General features: G+C 41.2%; 1 protein-coding gene across 3 annotated transcripts in view; it reads left to right on the top strand.

The window, feature by feature from the left end:
* Nucleotides 1-463: 463 nt before the first annotated feature.
* Nucleotides 464-15948, top strand: part of LOC130912244 (sodium- and chloride-dependent creatine transporter 1-like) — a 30964-nt gene continuing 15479 nt past the window's right edge. Inside the window, exons 1-7 of one of the 3 annotated variants that reach the window (XM_057830174.1) lie at nt 464-998; nt 2472-2783; nt 11636-11767; nt 11857-12166; nt 12355-12487; nt 13557-13691; nt 13778-13881. In XM_057830174.1, the coding sequence (XP_057686157.1) occupies nt 968-998; nt 2472-2783; nt 11636-11767; nt 11857-12166; nt 12355-12487; nt 13557-13691; nt 13778-13881 (1157 nt within the window). In that variant the 5' untranslated portion in view covers nt 464-967. The other 2 variants (XM_057830175.1, XM_057830176.1) reach the window with 2 other exon arrangements.

The raw sequence follows: 15948 nt of genomic DNA, 5'->3' as shown, positions 1-15948 counted from the left end.
CATGATCATTCAGTGCGAACCTTACACGTATATCGTTGTCAATGGCAGTGAATGAGTTAAACCCCGAGTTAGTACTTTAACTCAAGGCAGCGGATGGATGCAAGCGCCTCAAATGCTTCCTCAATGAAATCTAGCGTAGTTAATTTAATAGAGTATCACAATGAATATTGACAGTGTGTCGTTGGAGAGGATGGTGAGGACTGCTTGGCGGTTTGCAGGTGCACCCTCATGTCACCAAATTAAAGTTGCGTTTTGAAAGCCTCATTCACGCGACTCTGGCAATGACGTATGCGTTGCAATCAAGCCATCCATCCACGGAATTCTCTCATTGTACCGAAGCGGGTTCTGATGATGATGATGCTGTGTACGTGCGCGCTCCCATCAGCCAATCACGCCACGGCAACGGGGGAGGGAGCGAGGTGGAGGGGTGACGGCAGCGTCTGGAACGTCACTTGCGCTTTCAGTCTGCGTCTGTCGCACCGCGGCATCACCAGAACCACCACTTCGGACTCCTGAATCGGCTTATTGGAATAACTCGCTCAAAAATAGTTTTTTTTTTTTAACGAACCCGATCACTCTTAGGCACCGGCTCCTTTTCGTCTAAAGGTCCCCCATGAGATTCTTCAGGCTTACCTTCAAGTGCTTCGTCGACTGCTTCTGAGTCTCCTGCGTCCTACGGCGCCTGCTGACATTTTTTAAAAAACAAAAATCATCTCTTGGCTTTGCTCAGGCGTTCCAACGTGTGAAAAAAACGATTCATTCTTAATTGTATCTTTTGTATTTCCAAGAGACGAAGTAAACTGAGAAAACCAGAAAAGACAACTGGGGCGCACTGCATGGTGCTAAATATATATCTGCCTCTCGGCACGTTTACCCTCCCTTGTCTAATATACAACAGCCAGCTCGCTTTTCCCCGTTTAAAAATCAATTCTCCTTTTTTGGGGGGAGGCTGTAAGAGTTCAACAATATGTCATCTGAGTTGGGAGAAAGTAGTCGAGGTGAGTATGTTGCATCGTCGTTATGTATCACGTGTGAGTCACAGCTTGAGCATTATGGAAAGTAGCCTCAGCACCAAAACAATTATTTGTTACCACATCTCAAATTCTCATGCATGCATGACCAGTTCAATGAAATCTCTATAAATGACTGGAAAATGGTTGAATTAGTTTGACATCCTTTACCTCAACAAATTCAAACTTTCTTGTTGCTTCCAATTCCAATAGGTTATAAATTTAAAATGAATGGGTTGATGTTGTCTACCCCTCAGTAAGAGGTTGTGGGTTCGACTCAGGCTAAGTGTGGAGTTTACAAATGCCTGTGTGGGTTTTCTCTGCATACTCCCATTTTTTCCCCACATGCCAAAAACATGTATATATGGGAAATTGATCAATTATCAATAGCTTGTGTGATTGATAGTACAGTGATTTTCTTCCAAAGATAGCTAAAATGGGGTCCTTGAACAAGATTAACAGTAGAAAATGAATTCATAGAATTATGAGATTTTCCCTAATTGTAATTCCAGTTAGGAAAATTATCATCCTAATTCCATTACAATCTCGCTTGTTTCTTAGCAAAATCTGCAGGATGTATATATTTCATCATCTTTTTGTCACAAGGTAAATTTAGGCCATAATCTTGCTCACTTTATTCCTTCTGATCACACCTCAAACTGCTCTGATCTGGATTGAGCTGCCTCACTTTGCATCCAAATGCGTGCTGCCTGCCCCGATTGCACATAATTGTACGCCTGTTAAGATGACATATAGATTTCTGGTTGAACCCCATCTAAAAAGAGATGACTCATCATCATAAATGTTTGTATTTGTGCACACTCCAGTGTGCTGCATCCAAAATACGGTATATCAAAGCAAGCTCTGTTACAAACAGCAGTGAAGCTAGCCTGAGGTCCACACACAGCATGGTCAATCAACTGCTCTGTGCTGCAGCACACAAATCATTGTGACTGAGGCGCTGATAGGCACAATGAATGTTGGGGGAGGTTTCACTCGGTGATGACAACGCAACTGCAACATGAGTATAAACATCACAATTTGTCAGGGTTGCATGTTGAAGATATGATGCTGAGTAATTTCGGAACCTGAAGGGGATGTTTAAAGTATATGTTAAACAATATATATTTCAAACTCTCCACCTTAAATCTGACCTACAATACGACATGTACAACTGAATTACCATAATTTGTTTCATCTTGTTGAGATGGGGAGTAAGGATGACAGATAATGTGGTTGCACAATAAATTTCAGATGTTCTGATGGGCGTTTCTTGCCTTTTTTTTTTTTTTTTCTCCGTTTTGCTTTCTTGAAGTAGCTGGAAGGCTGTATAAAACACTGAGTGCTATTGCACTATTGTATTACATTTTTATTATTAAATGGCAGGTTTCACGCATGATCAGGACTTTTTAACATTTAGCGTTCCTATGGTTCACTATCTTCCCATTTCTTCCTGTCCAGGTGAAATAGGCCTCCCTCAGTTGGAGGCGGGGGACCTGTCTGAGGGGGAGGGTGGGGGACCAGCTCACCCCTTGGTGGATGTGCCTGGAGCGGGCTCAGGGTGCGACGTGGGTGGAGGAGCTGGTCTGCCACAGATCCAGGATGGAGCTGTTAATGGGGCTGGGAATGGGAATGAGGGGGCAGTTACACTGCCAGCAGTGGAGAGAGAAACCTGGACCAGACAGATGGATTTCATCATGTCCTGCGTGGGATTTGCTGTAGGCTTGGGCAACGTGTGGCGCTTCCCTTACCTTTGCTACAAAAATGGAGGAGGTGAGTTTAGCTAGCCCTCTAATTTATTTCCAGGATGTCGTGCATTAACATGACATGGGTACATGGGGGGGGGGGGCACTGCTGTTTCTGCACCAAATGTATTTTGGAATTATGAAAAAACTATATGTCCTTTTTTCATGAAGTCGTGACATATTTTTCAATGGGTGTTTTGGAAATTTTGTTAAGCTTTAATGAAATGAAGATTTAACTTTTTGGCCATAATTCCAAGTACTGTTGTTGTGGACACAACACTAATTATCAGCAATAACTTTATTTGGGGTCAATCAGATTTACTTTGAATGGTGGCAGATATTTGCAAGAGAGTGTACACACAGGCTAATACAGGATATAGATCTCCCTTAGAGATAGGGTGAGAAGCTCGGTCATTCGGGAGGGACTCCGGGTCGAGCCGCGACTCCTCCGCGTTGAGAAAAGTCAGCTGAGTTGGCTCGGGCATGTGGTTCGGATGCCTCATGGATGCCTCCCTGGAGAAGTGTTCCGGGCATGTCCCACTGGCGTGAGGCCCCAGGGACAACCCAGAACACGCTGGAGAAACTACAGTATATCTCTCAACTGGCCTGGGAACACCTTGGGATCCTGCCAGAGGAGCTGGTTGAAGTGGCTGGGGAGAGGGAAGTCTGGGCTTCCCTGCTAAAGTTACTGCCCCCGCGACCCGACTCCAGGTTAAGCGGTACATAACGGATGGAGGGACGGAGGATATAGATCAAGTCAATAGTGTGAAAAACAAATGAAATCCTATATATTTGTCATTCGTTCAAAACCCAGGCAGGAGTGTGTAGACATACCTGCTAGCCAGCATGAACAAGAATTAACCTTTAAGCCTATGATAAGTTTCAGCTAAACATTTTCGTGTGTGTGTCTGGAAATTTGGTTGAAATTTTTTTTAAGAAAACTCAAGAAAGGGAGAACTTGCCAACTTCAAGTAGAAAATTTTGAGCCAAGACTAACCCAAATTTACCCAGCACACACACACCACATGAGGTAGAAGAATACAATAAATGATAATGGCATTTTGGATCCTACATAATTTCCTAATATTTCTACAAGTAGATATCAGAAATATAGCCCAAGTTGCACTTGTAGCGCATTAACATTTTATTGCCTACGCCAAGACTTCACGGTTGTCGGCTTCCGCCTGCTATGAGGAGACGTTGTAATATAAAGTTAATCACTTAATGTTTAACTAGTCATTTACTGTACTTCTGTGTACTGTATGCTGCAAGAGATGAATCATAGATCTGTCGATTGTTGTTGTTGGCAGGAGGTGCCAAATCCTGCAGATAGGACAAGGTCAGGCGTCCAGTGCAAATATTGCCACGTTGTCAGGGCAGGTATTTTATTAATGGGCTCTGATATGATGAGATAAAAAATCATCGGCCATGTAAGTTCTTGTCTCATGACAGTTATTAATTAAAGCAGAAGTATACTAACAGGTCCTTATTGCGTGGCTGTAAACACGTAGTTAAAATGCTCCGCCCCCTCGATTGACTTTATTATAGCCGCTTAACAGATGTACATGATGTCCTGCAGTCACACTGGTTTATGCCTCTCACTGTGTCCTTCTCATTGTCATCCATGCCAACGTGTCCAATAGTAACCTGTTCAGATTATAACCTTCGCCCTCGGCTTCTGTTATCCTCTATCCTCCCACTAGTCGATATTTTTACAATGTGTTTGGCCGAAATTAATGCCAATGACTTGTGTGTGTGTGTGTGTGTGTGTGTGTGTGTGCGTGTGTATATCAGGCCCTCCCTTCTATGTCGTGTGTGTCTTGTGACCCACAGCTCTGATACCCACCTTCTGGTATCGGATAACAATGGCCTGCTTCACACAGTCCACCCCCTGTGCTCCTGCCCTGCACTCTAGCAGCTGCCAGATAAGGTGGCAAATGGACACAAAATAACCTGAAATGTGCACATTCTTTCGCCCCTTCTTGTCATTGCATCCCATAAACAGTTTGTTTTTATAAACAATTAGATTTTTTGTCATTTATCACCCTATAGTAGGCCTTCCTACACAACAAGAATTTTACTGTAGATAGATAAGTCAAACTCGCAATCTGTATCCATGGAATAAACAGCTTTTTAAAAAATTATTATTACTAATTACAGTTATCCTACTGCTCTGCTTGCTGTGTCTGGTCTGGTTATGTTTAGAGGGGATTTACTTAAGCCTATTTAAAATTCAGTTCCCAAATCTTAACCATGCTGGGATGGTTACCGGTTTGAAGGTATCTCAAGGGTTTAAAAAGTAAAGGTATCAGATATCGATAAAACTCACTAGACTGGTAAACAGCTATTTTTTTTATAAAGACAAAGCCACCGATCTGCTAATTTTTAGTTTATGTTGGTCTGTGCAAGGTGGCAACTTTTTCAAATGTACCAGATCATTTCCAGAACAGACAGAAAGAACCAAATAACCTCCTCAAATCCAAGGCATTGGCTGTTTCTCAACACTAATCTTAATTATACACAAGCTAAGTGGATGCAAGTCCCAGTCCTTTTTTAATATTCATATTTTAGTTAGCATTTTCTTGTTTTTAGCTGTGATTCTGTTTAAGCCTAAACAATATAATGGATTGTTCACCCAGTAATTGGGAAGCTGACAAAGCTATGTTGTTAATGGTTTCTGTATGTTTAGTTGTTTTGTTCTTGTTCTTCTTGTTGTTGTTGTTGTTTTTGTAGCAGGGCTGACCAAAAAGGACTAAAGGAATCAGGGAGCCCCTGACAACACCATAAGTAAACCACATCTGTTCTAAAAGTACCTTACAGTAATGAGAAATTGTGATTTAACAAATCTTTATTCATTAATGAACATTAAGTTAGTATGCAAAATGTTTATTACTTTAACAAATTGGTTGTAATTGTACAACAACAACAATAATAATTCAATGGAAATACAGTTGTTCTTAACCCCATTTTGTCAATATAATATATTTTAGAGCTTAAATTTTATATCATGACGGTGATATTTCTGCTAAGGGTCGTCCTGCCGTCAGAATCTGATACCGGCCTATGTCTAGTTGGTCAGCTTGGGGTATCTCTGTAAAAGCCTTTTTCTCTACTCATTCCATTCACGCCTCCCATCTCATTTCGTGCTCTCTTCTCTGTCTCTCGCTCTCCCGCCCCTGTCTCTTCTGTTTGAGTCACCAACGTTGCCTTATAAGGCTACAGCCCTCTACTCCCAGCGAATGACGTGAATGAGGCACAAATTGTCAATCAATAACATTGCCCCGATACTTCAGCTTGATTTGGACTGCCGTTGCATTTAGTTTTGTTTGTACCAAAATCTCCACCATCATATCAGGTTTTTCAGCCTCCTTCTGCAAACCATCCATCTTTCCCTCCTTTACCCAGCCAGTGCGCTGCGTCATGAACAGTCACATGACTACCTCATTTGCTCTGTAGTGGCATCACGTAGTTGCAATTCAGTTCAAAAGACATTTCTGATTTGAACTGCCTCATGCCCCCTCATTCTTGTTCATTGTGTCATTCTTTTTGTTCTTTTGTGTCTTTCTTATTCAATGGAAGCTTTCTATAGGAAATAATGCGTGTGAAAATCTGCTAGCCTGGGGCCAAATCCCACCAATCAAAACAAAGGAAGTCCAAGCTTTCTCTATAAAGACTAATTACTCATAAACAACTCCATCATCCCTCGGCTGTCTCCACTCACTTGTCTCTTGAAATGTTCCAGAGCCAAAGACAAAAGTACGATTTTCTCTTACCTACATTTGTATTGAAACCTTTTCCAGTTAGGTTTTGCTGTATTCATCTCTTTGCTGCAGTTCTTAATAATTAAAATGATAACATTTGTTTTATACTGTGACATTATCTACATTTTTGCATCTATTTCCTCATCTTGACTTTTTTCCATTCAAACTTTTGCAATTTCCCACTGAGACGTGAACAGAAATGTTAATCAATTAACAATTAATGGATGCACTTTTTCCTGACTTTTGTAGTTGGTCCAAAGCTAAAATATTAGTTTTTATTGATAGTCAATACATATACAGTATAAGCCCCGTTTTATTGGTAGTATGCTATATCGCTGTCTCGAAGATAAATAGAGTGCACTTAAAGTAGGCTTTCATCTACACCTACTGTAACATCATGATAGCCAGGGGATATACAGTGGGGCAAATAAGTATTTAGTCAACCACTATTTGTGCAAATTCTCCCACTTGAAAATATTAGAGAGGCCTGTAATTGTCAACATGGGTAAACCTCAACCATGAGAGACAGAATGTGAAAAAAAAAAACCAGAAAATCCCATTGTTTGATTTTTAAAGAATTTATTCGCAAATCATGGTGGAAAATAAGTATTTGGTCAATACCAAAAGTTCATCTCAATATTTTGTTATGTACCCTTTGTTGGCAATAACGGAGGCCAAACGTTTTCTGTAACTCTTCACAAGCTTTTCACACACTGTTGCTGGTATTTTTGCCCATTCCTCCATGCAGCTCTCCTCTAGAGCAGTGATGTTTTGGGGCTGTCATTGGGCAACGCGGACTTTCAACTCCCTCCTCACCCCGTGGCGTCAAAATGATAACAAGAATGGTGAGCAAAAATCACAGAACCACACGGGGGGACCTAGTGAATGACCTACAGAGAGCTGGGACCACAGTAACAAAGGCTACTATCAATGACACAATGCGCCGCCAGGGACTCAAATCCTGCACTGCCAGACGTGTCCTCCTGCTGAAGAAAGTACACGTCCAGGCCCGTCTGCGGTTCGCTGCAGAGCATTTGGAAGATCCAGAAGAGGACTGGGAAAATGTGTTATGGTCAGATGAAACCAAAATAGAACTTTTTGGTAGAAGCACAGGTTCTCGTGTTTGAAGGAAAAAGAATACTGAATTGCACCATACCCACTGTGAAGCATTGGGGTGGAAACATCATGCTTTGGGGCTGGTTTTCTGCAAAGGGACCAGGACGACTGATCCGTGTAAAGGAAAGAATGAATCGGGCCATGTATCGAGACATTCTGAGTGAAAATCTCCTTCCATCAGCAAGGGCATTGAAGATGAGACGTGGCTGGGTCTTTCAGCATGACAATGATCCCAAACACACAGCCAGGACAACAAAGGAGTGGCTTCGTAAGAAGCATTTCAAGGTCCTGGAGTGGCCTAGCCAGTCTCAAGCCCATAGAAAATCTGTGGAGGGAGTTGAAAGTCCGTGTTGCCCGACAACAGCCCCAAAACATCACTGCTGTAGTGGAGATCTGCGTGGAAGAATGGGCCAAAATACCAGCAACAGTGTGTGAAAAGCTTGTGAAGAGTTACAGAAAACCTTTGGCCTCCGTTATTGCCAACAAAGGGTACATAACAAAGTATTGAGATGAACTATTGGTATTGACCAGATACTTATTTTCCACCAAGATTTGCAAATAAATTCTTTTAAAAATCAAACAATGTGATTTTTTTTTTTTTCCACATTCTGTCGCTCATGGTTGATGTTTACCCATGTTGATAATTACAGGCCTCTCTAATATTTTCAAGTGGGAGAATTTGCACAATTAGTGGTTGACTAAATACTTATTTGCCCCACTGTACGTACTAATGGAAAAATTTGCCATTGCCATTGACTTGTCAGGTTGCTCCCAGTAACTCAAATTTGCACAGCAGCACCATGGTACGGGCATCATTCTCCCACATTTTTGTTTCAGCAACTGAGACTCCGAACTTTGCTATTTCATCCTCTAGTGCATATGGAATTATAAACATTATTAAGTATTGTTAAAAACCCACAATATATGTATGTATACTTAGTTTTAGTTTAGTTTAGTTTAGTTTAGTTTAGTTACTCGACCACTTTGGTACATTTCTCAAATCACCTGCGCAATTTGCATCACAATTTGTGCATTTCTCAAAACAATTAGTACACGTGGCAAAATACCATGGATTACCTGCAAAATCCAGTTCTTGGCTCAAAATCCTTAGTCCATCTCTCAAAATTAAATTTCTGAGTCAATGAACATGTCTGTGCTATCATAATGATAGGCCTTGTGTCGTTGTGCTCGAACGAGACAATAAAATTGGTAAGTCTTGTTGTCAATATAACTGTACCCTGGAGAGATGCTCTGATGCAAAAGAGGGAAAAAGTTTTGATGACAATTATTGTCAATTACAAGGTACACCTTAGTGTGCGTGGGTGGCGTAGATTGATCACAACAAGATGGACAAGATTTACTTTACATTTTTACTGTTTATAACATTTGTTGACAGACCATGTCATTGCGATACAGAAGTGAAAATGATGGCACTATGCAGCACAAAGATAATTAAATAATATAACAAATAAATAAAGGAAGAAGAATTGGTGATTGAAAATGTTCTCCCAAAATTTCGCTGCACTCTTTTATCAGCTTTAGACATTGAAAAGTTATGATTGAGAATATCGTCTACAAGTGTTGCTCTTATATCATCAGGAACACGCATATGTCCTCTTCTTCCTCTGCCTCACCTCCAAAGTCCTGCACCATGCACCTCCTCTTCCTCTTCTCTCTGGCTGTTGACCCTCTCCAAATTCTTGTCCTTTCATTGTCAAACATTGTAAGGTTGTGTTGTGCTCTAGCCATACAACTTCAGGACAGATTTAGAAAATAGTAATGAAAATGTCGAGAAATATGCTTGACGCATGATGACAACACGTTCAGCCATTTTGCATGTAAAGACTTATGCAATGAACTATTGCCTAAATGTCGTAGGGTGTGAGACTATTCAATAGAGACCTGTGATAATACATTTTGAGCAATTTGACATAAGCGACAGATAATGTAGGAAACATCAGAGAATTGTACAGACTCTTTGCCTGGATGTACCAAAGCATTTGCAACTCGTTCAAAGAAACCAGAAACTGCTTTTTTGTTGTGCACAAGTGACAAAATGTTATGAACATTGAACGTCTAGTTTTGAGAATTTCAATTCCCATCTGAGAAATGTAACAAAGCGACTGAGAAAAACTGTAATACTGCATAGGTCAGGCTTGGTGGCTTCGCGATCCCAGAAATATACAATACCTGTGTGATGGTTTTAAGTGGGTACCAACCACAAGTTGACAGAAACTGAAACTGATCAATTGGGGTTTATTGTCTTTTCTTATTGACAGACACCAAAGGCTACTCGATGTTAAACTTCACAGAGTCATTGTGAAATCTTAATTCATTCATCTTCTGATTCGCTTGTCCTCACGTGGGTCATGGGGGTGCTGGAGCATATCCCAGCTAACACTCCGGTGTTTATTCTATTACATTTTTTTTCAGTTGCTTTGGTACATTTCTTGAATCATTCTCACCATTTGCGGAGGAATTTGCGCATTTCTCAAAACACCTAGTACAATGAGCAAAACACAGTAAGTTACCAGCAAAATCCAGTTCTTGGGTCAAAATTCTGAGTCCCTCTCTTAAATTGTAAAAAAAAAAAAAAAAAATGTAAAGACCTATGCAATGAACTGATGCCCAAATGTTGTGGGGGGTGAGACTATTCAATAGAGACCCGTGAAATACATTTTGAGCAATGTGACATGAGAAATAGATAATGTAGGAAACATCAGCGAAATTTACAAAATCTTTGCATGGATGTACCAATACATTTGCAACTAGTTCAAAGAAACCAGAAGCTGCTTTTTATATGTGCACAAGTGACACAATGTTATGAAAATTGAACGAGTAGTTTTGAGAATTTCAATTCTGATCTGAGAAATGTACCAAAGTGACTAGGGCTGAACAATATTGGAAAAAACTGACATTGCGACTTTTTGGAGGTTTGCGATATACGTATATTGCGATATAAAACTGGAAGAATTTGGATACATACTTTGGTTGACTCACCATAACCACATTGTATTTATATAATGAGTTTATTTCAGGCTGAAGGGGTTATTTATGAATGATGAAGATTGCTGTATATGAAGAGTAGTAAGGCTGGTAGTAACGCATTACATTTACTCTGTTACATTTACTTAAGTAACTTTAAGAAAAATGTACTTTTTACATTTACTTGAGTAGATTCGTGGAGAACAAACGCTACTCTTACTTCGCTACTTTGGCCTGAATTAAAGTCGTTACTTTTTTCCTCTTTATTCTACACATTGATTTTATTTTTGTCACGGATGCCAACAGTAGCTCCACCAGTTTCACCAATGAGATGTAGCAACAATAATCACATGACTCCATTATACTAATCGGACTCAATCTTGCTGTTCTTCTATCATGCCACTCTGTTCAATCACGTAGTTTTTAAAGCACGGTAAAAAATTAAGTATTTGCTGTATCTGCTGAGAAAAAAAAGTACCATATTTTTAAAAAAATTATAATAATAATTATAAATCAAATATTTTAAGCAGTTACTCACAATGTTACTTATTACTTGAGAATTCTTTTCACCAAATACTTTTTTACTTGTACCTGAGTACATATTTTGGATGGTAACTAACTACCTTTACTTGAGTAATATTATTTTGAAGTAATGCTACTCTTACTTCAGTACAATTTTTGGATATTCTACCCAGCTCTGATAAAAGGGATCCAGGAGGCCATGTCCCTGCACACTTGCTGGTTTTATGAAGCAAAAAAAAAAAAAAAAAAAAAAACCAAAAAAACAATTACATATCCTTCAATAGGACTATTGTGCATCCGAACATTGCGATGGCGATGTTCAAATTATATATTGTGCATGCCTAAAAGTGACAAAGAAAAACTCTAATAGAGCAATACAAGGAATCAGTAAATTGTATTTCCAACAAGGAAACTGTCCATTTGTAACATAACTCCACCTGGCTTTCACTGCACATACTGTAAAATGCGTTGTTGTGACAAGTCTTTGTTGTTGCAGGTGTGTTCCTCATCCCCTACCTGCTGATAGTGTTCATTGGGGGCATCCCTGTCTTCTTCCTGGAAATCGCTTTGGGACAGTTTATGAAACAGGGAGGGCTTGCCGCCTGGAACATTGCACCTCTTTTCAAAGGTACCCCTCTATTTGAGACAGAATGCGTATAGACACTGCATGTTACTTGATTCATTCAACTAGTAGTAGTAACCTCTTCTCCCTACTAGGTTTGGGTTTGGCCTCAATGGTGATTGTGTTCTTCTGTAACACCTACTACATTATGATTCTGGTGTGGGGTCTCTACTTTCTCTACCACTCTTTCAACGACCCACTACCGTGGGCCACCTGTGGACACCCTTGGAACACCCCTAACTGTAGAGAGGACTTCAGCCGCATCTGCCACAACGACAGTGCTGTTCAGACGACCAAACTCATTACCTCTGTGCCGCCATGGAACGTGTCAACGACTATGTTATTCCGCAACAACAGCTGCATGGAAACAGAAGGCATGCGCTCCCCTGTCATCGAGTTCTGGGAGTATGTATTTCTTTTTGTGAAATTGTAATTTACTGAGTAAAGTGGATGGACTGATGGTTGGATAGATGGATAAACAGATACTTTTTACCAGTACAATGAACAAAAGAAACATGCCCTGGACTTTTTCAATATTTGCCTCGTCTTCTTTCATTTTGCATTTGTCTCGAAGCTTGTGTTGTTTTTCACAGACGCAAAGTTCTCCGTCTGTCAAGGGGCCTTGATGAACCTGGTGACATCAGCTATGAGATGGTACTGTGTCTTCTCGCCACCTGGGTCATTGTTTACTTCTGCATATGGAAAGGAGTTAAATCTACAGGCAAAGTAGGTTTCATCTTCTTTTATAAATTGTAATTGTACCATGTTTTGTGGATATGAAACAAAAATTAATTGTCCTGTCTATTGCAGGCTGCAAGCTCATATTTGTGTAGTTAAAAGCTTAAAAAAAATAATTTTGACATTTTGCTCTTTGACCTCTGATCAGCTTTAGTGTTGTCAAAGGATCAGTGTCTAGACTTAAACCCAGTAGAATTCACATTCTTCTGCTTATTGTGTGGTTGGTACTTAATTATGTAAATGTGAATTTAAACTATACATATATATATATATGTACTCATCTGTGTGTATGCGTGAGTGTGTGTATCCACACACACACACACACACACACACCCCTAGTCCCCATATACATACACCGATCCCTTATGACAATTTTCAGAATGCTTTATAATTGTTGCTGTTGAGTCCACTGTCACAGTCGATGTAGAGTCTAGTGTAAGTCTGAAGTAGCCAGATCACAAAGCCAAGTGGGAAAAAGAATGGGAATCAGCTAACCTTCTATAAGCCGATTAGCTATGTTCCACCATGTAGATAAAGTATTTGCAATTTGGAAAGAGGCCATATCACCTCAGATCAGGGCAAATATGTGCTTTCCTTTTACTTTACTGTTACCATACAGACTCAGCCTCGACTGTTACTGGGTAGCAGGGGCAGTTTTTTCAATACAACTCGTCAAAGGGAAATTTAATTCTGCCTTAACCCCTGCTATTGCGGGAGGTTTACAAGTTGTCTGTTTTTCCCATTTTACAGACTACCTATTCTTTTAGTGTCCATTATGCATCCGTACCAAGGACTAGCCGTGGGCGCGATGGTCAAAAAATACTGGTATATCTCAATTGTATTTTTTAAAATGATGTTCTCCGAAAAATGCTATAAATGTGTACTTTGCTCCCCTGTTTACAGTTCACGAATCATGTTTAAATGTCTGCAACAGTTTACTGTTAACTTTCATGATGTGAGTTCTGACATTTAGCACTTCCACTTCACCTTCCCACCAAAATTCTACACAATTCTCTCATATCTCATTTTCATCTACTGTGTTTTATTTTTCCTGTAGATTGTATACTTCACAGCTCTGTTCCCTTATGTGGTTATGGTTGTACTACTGGCCCATGGTTTCACCCTACCTGGAGCAATGGATGGGATTATATACTACCTGAAACCAGATTGGTCAAAACTCGGAGAAGCGCAGGTAAACTCATATTTGTACTGACATTAAAATAAAATTTGGCTAGAGGATATGGACGAATTTTACATCAAATATTCTTCCTGTGGTAGGTGTGGATTGATGCTAGTACCCAGATATTCTTCTCCTATGCCATCGGACTGGGTGCCTTGACTGCACTTGGCAGCTACAACCGCTTCAACAACAACTGTTACCAGTAAGTTTAACCAGTGTCTGAAAGAAGACCCCATGGACTCTGGAAATACCTCAAACATCAGCCGTACTTTGCATACTGATTGCTATGACCTCTGATGTACAGTATTACAAACATAAGATTTGAAACTTTGCACGCAACAGCAATATTAGAAGGAAAAGGCTGAACTTGGATTAGTCTCAGTCATAGTTCTGCTGCAGCTGATCGTACCACCTTTGACACAGTTGACTATGTGGACTTAAGGCAGTGGTTAGAACAATATGTGGGAATCTTGAGTATTGTTCTAAACTGGCTCAGGTCTATCTGAATGGAAAACCTACGTTTTTAAAAATGTTAACTGTGGTTTGTGACCTGTGGAGTTCCTCAGGGTTCAACCCTGGAAACCCTATTGTTCCAGCTGTCTCTGCTTCTATTGGGTCAGCTAATATACAGCTACAATATTTAGATCAGTGTGTGGATGTAAAGCAAATTACTCCAACTAAACTGAGACAACAATTGAAATCGGAGAGCGCAATTATTAGTTAGCTATCTTTAGGCATTTGTCCTAAAACGCGGAACTTCAGGTAGTGTACTCCTGCTGAACACTGTGAGATTTCATTTCAGCTATATGTTATTAAAAAGTGGAACAGTCTTCCAGAAAATGTGAGACAGGCTTCAACAATGGCTATGTTTACTCTACATACATTCATATACAAAGATATATGTATATTTCGCTTAAGGTCAAAATTAAATTTTTGTAGACATTTGGAATTATCCTTTCAAATATGCAATTGCAAACACATAGGATCGATTCGATAAAAGGAACTGGTGTAACAATCCCCAGGACTATGCATGGCAGGGATGTCCGCCCCGAGCCAAGGTTGCACCTGACCGCATACCTGGATGGACTAGGAGCTGCTGCTTTAAGGCTCTGCTCAGCCACTGAGATACATCATCAGTTGTAACCTCAGATCACGGGGCGTTTCGGCCACTTATCACAAGACGCCCTCAGCTGAGGCTGGCCCACCACAGGTTGATCACTCCTGGGTGTGTGTCTCAGGGCTAAGCATTTGCCCTTGTGGCCCAGATGGTGTCGCTCCTCTTCAGCCACAGCCAATGGCTTTTCCTCTCGGCGGTGTTGGCCAGCTCTTTAATGGCCTGTCTATGGGCCTGTCCCCTGACTCCAATTTCCCTAAGGAGCTTTGCTGTTGAGCTGGCCACAAAACCCCTTCACCCCACCTCCAGCGGGCGCACCCTCTCCTTCCAGCCTCTGTCCTCTGCTGCAGCCACTAGGTCGGAGTACCGCAGCTTGTTGCGTTCATATGCTTCTTCGACGGCATCCTCCCAAGGAACTGTTAGCTCAATGATGTAGGCGACCTTGGACGTATTGGACCATAGGACGAGGTCTGGATGTAGGGTGGTCGTTGCGATCTCCGGGGGGAAGATGAGCCTCCGATCTAGGTCGACCTGCATCTGCCAGTCCCTGGCTGCATTCAGTGGGCCCAGGTCAGGGTGTGAGGGTCTTGACCTATGCTTTTCCCCCTCCAGAGCAAACAAATATGTGGGTGTTGGTACGCGTGCTGGTTGATAGGTTGGGCGTTGATGGAAACCCTCTTGCACTCAAGTTTATCAGCTAGACATCTGAGGACCTGGTTGTGTCTCCATGTGTATCTGCCTTGAGTGAGGCAAGTAGCCCACCATGATGTGCTTGAGTGTTGCTGGGGTCGCACACAGGAGGCATGCTGGGTCCTTTCCAAACCATTGTTGTAGGTTTACGGGAGATGGTAGCACATTATACGTTGCTCGAAAGATGAAACTCAAACTGTTGGATTCCATGCCCCAGAGTTCACTCCATGAGAGCTTCCTCTTCTCGACACACTCCCACCTCGTCCAGCGCCCCTGTTTGGCTTGTGCCATCGCTTTGGAGAGTCTAGTTGCTTCTTCCTGTCGGCGCACCTCTGCTACAACCATGGTTCGTCAAGCTGATGCCTTTTGCCAGAGAGGAGTTACAGTTCCAAGACCAAAACCACCTCCGCCTTGCTGGACATGGCCCATTACATCACGATAAAGGAGAACAGATTTGGCTTGAAG

This window comes from Corythoichthys intestinalis, chromosome 2 (assembly GCF_030265065.1).
Source record: "Corythoichthys intestinalis isolate RoL2023-P3 chromosome 2, ASM3026506v1, whole genome shotgun sequence".
NCBI classification, from domain to species: Eukaryota; Metazoa; Chordata; class Actinopteri; order Syngnathiformes; family Syngnathidae; genus Corythoichthys; species Corythoichthys intestinalis.
The sequence above is the reverse complement of the archived record's forward strand: the minus strand, read 5'-3'. Positions and strand labels throughout refer to the sequence as shown.